Source organism: Chaetodon trifascialis, chromosome 2 (genome assembly GCF_039877785.1).
Source record: "Chaetodon trifascialis isolate fChaTrf1 chromosome 2, fChaTrf1.hap1, whole genome shotgun sequence".
Lineage (NCBI taxonomy): Eukaryota > Metazoa > Chordata > Actinopteri > Chaetodontiformes > Chaetodontidae > Chaetodon > Chaetodon trifascialis.
Window position 1 is genome coordinate 7,887,109 of NC_092057.1, and position 5,006 is coordinate 7,892,114.

General features: G+C 44.9%; 1 protein-coding gene across 1 annotated transcript; it reads left to right on the top strand.

The window, feature by feature from the left end:
- The first annotated feature begins 1,104 nt into the window (after positions 1 to 1,104).
- helt (helt bHLH transcription factor) lies at positions 1,105 to 2,800 on the top strand. Its single transcript, XM_070988361.1, has 4 exons — positions 1,105 to 1,131; positions 1,684 to 1,788; positions 1,985 to 2,081; positions 2,325 to 2,800. The coding sequence occupies exons 1-4, from the start codon at positions 1,105 to 1,107 to the stop codon at positions 2,798 to 2,800; spliced, it is 705 nt and encodes a 234-aa protein (XP_070844462.1).
- The last annotated feature ends 2,206 nt before the right edge of the window (positions 2,801 to 5,006 follow it).

A 5,006-nucleotide genomic window follows, 5' to 3' on the forward strand; every position in this document is an offset into this window, starting at 1 on the left:
TTACCGGATCAAAACATGCTGTTAATTCGATCAGAAAGCTTCACCCTTCATAACAATGGCAGTATAATTTCTCCCAAAGTTTGTTAAGTTGACCGAAATTAGGCAAATGAATAGGGGTCTCCAGGCTACCCATCTTGCAGGTGACGGGGAATAATGCGCGTTCACACCAGCTGCATTCTTCTTTATTTCTCCCTTTCTTTCACAGCATTATTAAAATTTAGGCCAATGAAACTATTCATTCGACTGAATAGACATTTTCTTATAGGATAATAGGATACAAATTGAGCCTCTCCAAAGAGTCTCCAGTGGTGGGTAACCCTCGTGTGCCAGAGGCTGCTGGAGACGCTGGCCTTGACGCAGACGACGCTCGTGTGCCAGGGCTAATCACACACCTGCCGAGGAGTCCAACAAAATAAAGAATGTAAACAAAAAGCTTGCCATCTCTCATAAAAGATGGACGTGTCACCAAGTCGTGTGAGAAACGCCGAGAACAAACGGGGGGACTCCGTCTCCAAAAGATCTCCCCTGAACTTGGCGGAACAGCCTATTAAAGGCTTACTTAATTACTCTAATGACACTGGACAGGCCTTAAAACTCGGACCGGGCTTGGATGAGAGTTAAGATCGCTTGCTGGGATTTGTAAACAGGCGATCGTGTGAGAAACGCGAGTTGGAAGAAAGAGGGTTTCTTTTCTGGCCGGCTTTGTTTTCAGTGCGCACAGTGCGCCCCGCCGGATCAGCCGATCCCAACGCTCACTTCTTATTTCCCGCCTGGGTTGTTACTATGCAAATAATATTCCAAAAGTAATCACGTGTCTTTTGAGCAGCCACGTGGATTAACAAAGCAGGTTTGCCCCCCTGCTAGCCCATGGCTTTAGATTTTTACTATTTCTTTAACTGATCCTAAATGCACACATTTACCCGATGCATGGCTCTAATCCCATGGAATAATTTACACCATGAATGCCAGAGTCCCTTGGATGATCCCTTTATAAGGACCAGCTTTCCCCTCAAATCTCAGTCCGCTTCATCTCCTGCCAGAGCAACACATCTCTCCAACACGCAGCTGAAGTGCTTTTTTAAGAAGTTTCACAGAAATTCGTCGATGGCATCTAAAATGAAGGACAGGAAGGTACGCGCGCCTTGTGCGCTCTGCTTCATGAGGACTGAACTGTTCTGGCAACGCGGCACTTTTAACACCTTTGAGTTACTTTACGGGATTCTGTGTTTCAGTATTTACATCTAATATTATTTAACTACAACTTGGAGTAATTTTCATGCTAGTGAAGGGGACATCTATTGTCCACCACCCGTGTGGCACGCGGTACAGGATGACTGCGGCGCGCTGATGATTTAAAAGCAGCCTTTTCTGACACTTTGGGGACGTTTGGACATTAGAGCAGTCAGCTGGGCTACAAACATTTTCAGTTTACTAAATTTTCGTTTCAAAAGTTTCCAATGAGGCCTCAGAGTTACAGAAACCAGCCGGAGCGCAGATGTCCTCCGCGCGCTCTGGAGGAGCTCAGCGCGCGGCGCGCAAAGATCTCAACGAGTTTCCAAAATATTTCATCGCGCACACATTTTATTTATTTTTTTAATCAAACCATCCTGACTGTGTTATTTTAGTGTTTCTGATGAACAGCTGTAGCTGATGTGTGCTCATGTTGTCTCTTTGTTTCCGCAGAGAACTCCTATCTCACACAAAGTCATCGAGAAACGACGGCGGGACAGAATCAACCGCTGCCTCAATGAATTAGGAAAAACAGTTCCGATGGCTCTGGCAAAACAGGTACTGACACATTTACCACGTAATTTTTAATGTGCGAGATTTCTTATTTATTATACAATATATAATATATTAAACAATATTTATAATTTAGCAAGACAATGCTCATCAGCCAACATTTATCAAAGAATCTACTCATGTTAGCATTTATCAGGTTGGATTTATTTAATCATTCATTCATTCATTTTCATTTGGGCAGAACTCTGGAAAACTGGAAAAGGCTGAAATCTTGGAGATGACGGTTCAGTACCTGCGCGCGCTCCACTCAGCGGACTTCCCCCGCGGGAGAGAAAAGGGTGAGTAAACTTTGCTCACAGCTTTGGCACTTTACGCATCACAGCTGCACATTTCTGTAATGAAACTGTGCACAATTTCTACCCTGATTAAGTACAAACATGAGTTATTAGTGTAGTTATGGCACTTTTAGTTTAACCTCACTTATATTTCCGGTCCAGCTTTACGCACCGGACGCGTCGCGCTCACTGTTCATCATTTCATGTGTGCAGAGTTTAATGGCTGCTTACTTTGACTCACTATAGGTGAACTGCTGGCCGAGTTTGCAAACTACTTCCACTACGGATACCACGAGTGTATGAAGAACCTGGTGCACTACCTGACCACAGAGGACAGGGCCGAGACCAAAGACATCAAGTACGCACGGATCCTCGCCTTCTTACAGTCGAAGTCGCGCGTGGTCACCGAGCCCGTGTTCGGCTCCATGGGCTCGTTGCCTGAACCGTGTGACTACCTGAGCCAGCTGCACTCCTCCCCGGAGCACCAAAGCCACAGCCCGTCCGACTCCGTGTACCAGCAGAGTCCACCGGGACACTTCTCGTGGCACAGCTCGGCCCGCAGCCCGGGCCTCTCGTACCCGACAGTGCCGCTGTCCGCGCACACGCAGCAGCACGGCGGGTACTTGTCACCGGTGCAGGGACTCGACCACCACTACTTCAACTTCATCGGTCACACGCACGCGAACACGTTCAGTCTGCACAGTGCGCAACACGCCATGTAAAGAGTTTTAATATGTGTTCTTGTTTTTATTTATATATTTGTGAATGATGGAATTGATCCTGTAAATGCTGTAAATAAATATTTCTGAGTGAAACTCAGCTGGTTCTGTCATCGTTTCTTCTCAGTGACGCTCAGCGTGCGTGAATCCACAGATCACCAAAATGACAAGCAATTAAAATCTGATGCCTTCCACTGAGAAAAAAGAAACATCAAGTACATCTTTGAGTAAAGACGTTTTAAATCTTTAAATCTTTGGTTGGTTATCTTACATAGATTTCAGGACTCAAAATGAAACAGCAGCCCAGTGACTTGTGGCTGTTTGGAGTGAAGTGAATCACTTGGACAAAGCAGATTGGGCTCAAACTTGATTAAAGCTCACTTTTTGCGACATATTTCCACTAATATTCTTCAGTCTTGTCCACAGACTGTCCGTGGGCTGGTGTGTGGGTTCAGTGGGTGTCACGGTGGGTTCCAGGGGGCACATGAGCCTCGTTCCCACTGGGCCTCCTGATTTAAACAAACTGCACTTAACAAAACCATTGATGCACCAACACTCCCCCTGCATTAAACTTCTAGTCTGTCACTGAATGCAAAACCATTTCTGGACCTGATAAGAGAAAATAAGTCAATAATGATTTTCATAGAAGACATTATTGAATGTGCAGTTTCATAATGACGGCAAACAAAAGTGATGTCCTTTGTGCAAAAAGCTGTATTTTCACAGAAGACAGTGCCAAAGCAGGATAAAAGCTGTCCTGCTCCTGAGCTTTGGCCAAGTTTTACTATTTCCATATGTTTAGGGAAATGAGGCTGCTTATTCATGTGGATGAAAGAGGGATGTTATGCAGGAAGGACGGACAGGGAGGAAAAGTTGGTGCTTGCATGTAAACGTTGCTGTTTCCTCATTCAAACATGGATGCTAGAGAGCAGCATTATGTTAAATCTGTCAGATCTGTGAGCTCTTAAGCCTTTTAAACCTTTCTCCCACTGTCTGAGGGAAGCCATATTGGGAATAGTTAGTGACAGAAAGAGCTTTTTACCTCCCACAGAAAAAGGAATTACTCTCATCAAAGGAATTGTTTTGCCGAGCTGGTGTGAAGCACAGAGTCTTAATAAATGCATTAAACTGTTTCCAGGCTCTTCTGTCCTCCTTTAAGTAAGTTGTATAGTGTTAGATTGTAAAAAGAGAAGTTAAAAAAAGGGGGGGGGGGGAGTCCTTGTTTTCTTAACTAAGGAGGCCCTTTGTGGTGTTTGTGAAAGGGGCACAATCTCTGCGTCCTTCTGCTTTATCCTCGAGTGATTTCGAAGAAAAATAATCAACACCATGAAATCAAAGTTTCTCTGCGAGGGGAGTTCAAGACAACCCCCCCCCCCAGCCCTCCCCCCCCCCCCCCCCCCGACCCCAAGTTTTCCTTAAAGAAGCAGAGCTGAAATCATTGCACATACCTCTCTATGGTGTCATCTTCAGCAATAACACCTGGGCGGACGACTGCAAGACAGCCAGCCAGGTGTGATGAAGGTGTGTGTGGACAGATGTGACGGACGGAGGTTTGTGGATGGATGGGAGGATGACAGACTCATGGATAAGCCCACATTAACCGCCTGGATGGTTGGATAAACCCACATTAACCAGCCCCTGAGCAAAAGGACAAGCAACAAGAGAGCAAATGAAAGAAATGAAAGACAGTGTCCATGCAGATGGAAAAAGTGACAATACGATGGAGGAGAAAAGGCTTTGAGGGAATACTTGAATCCCTACGGCCCCAATATTGGTTTAAATCCTGACTCTAAACAGGGAAAAAAGACTTAAGTTCAGCCAGATGAGAAAGATTTAGCCGCAGCACCTCCCATGAATAATGATAAACTGAGCACGGATAAAAAAAAGGACTCAGATCATTTATTGTCATGTAAACTGAGACGGTGGTGAAGCCTCGCTTTGAGAATGTTTGTCTTTGGCATTAATATCACACGCTGAACATCGACAATCCGCCCGCTCCGAATATTATTCATTGCTGGAAAGTCAAAGGAAAATTCAGTTCATACTTGGATGAGCATGAAGTTCAAGGTTCATCGGCATCCTGTGGAAAGAGGGACAATGACGGGAACAAGGCCGGGACGAGTGTGTTTAAGAAGTGTGTGAAAAATGTATCAGTAAACCCAAAAAAGACTTTGTTAAATAGGATGTTTCACTCGTTCATAAAAACATC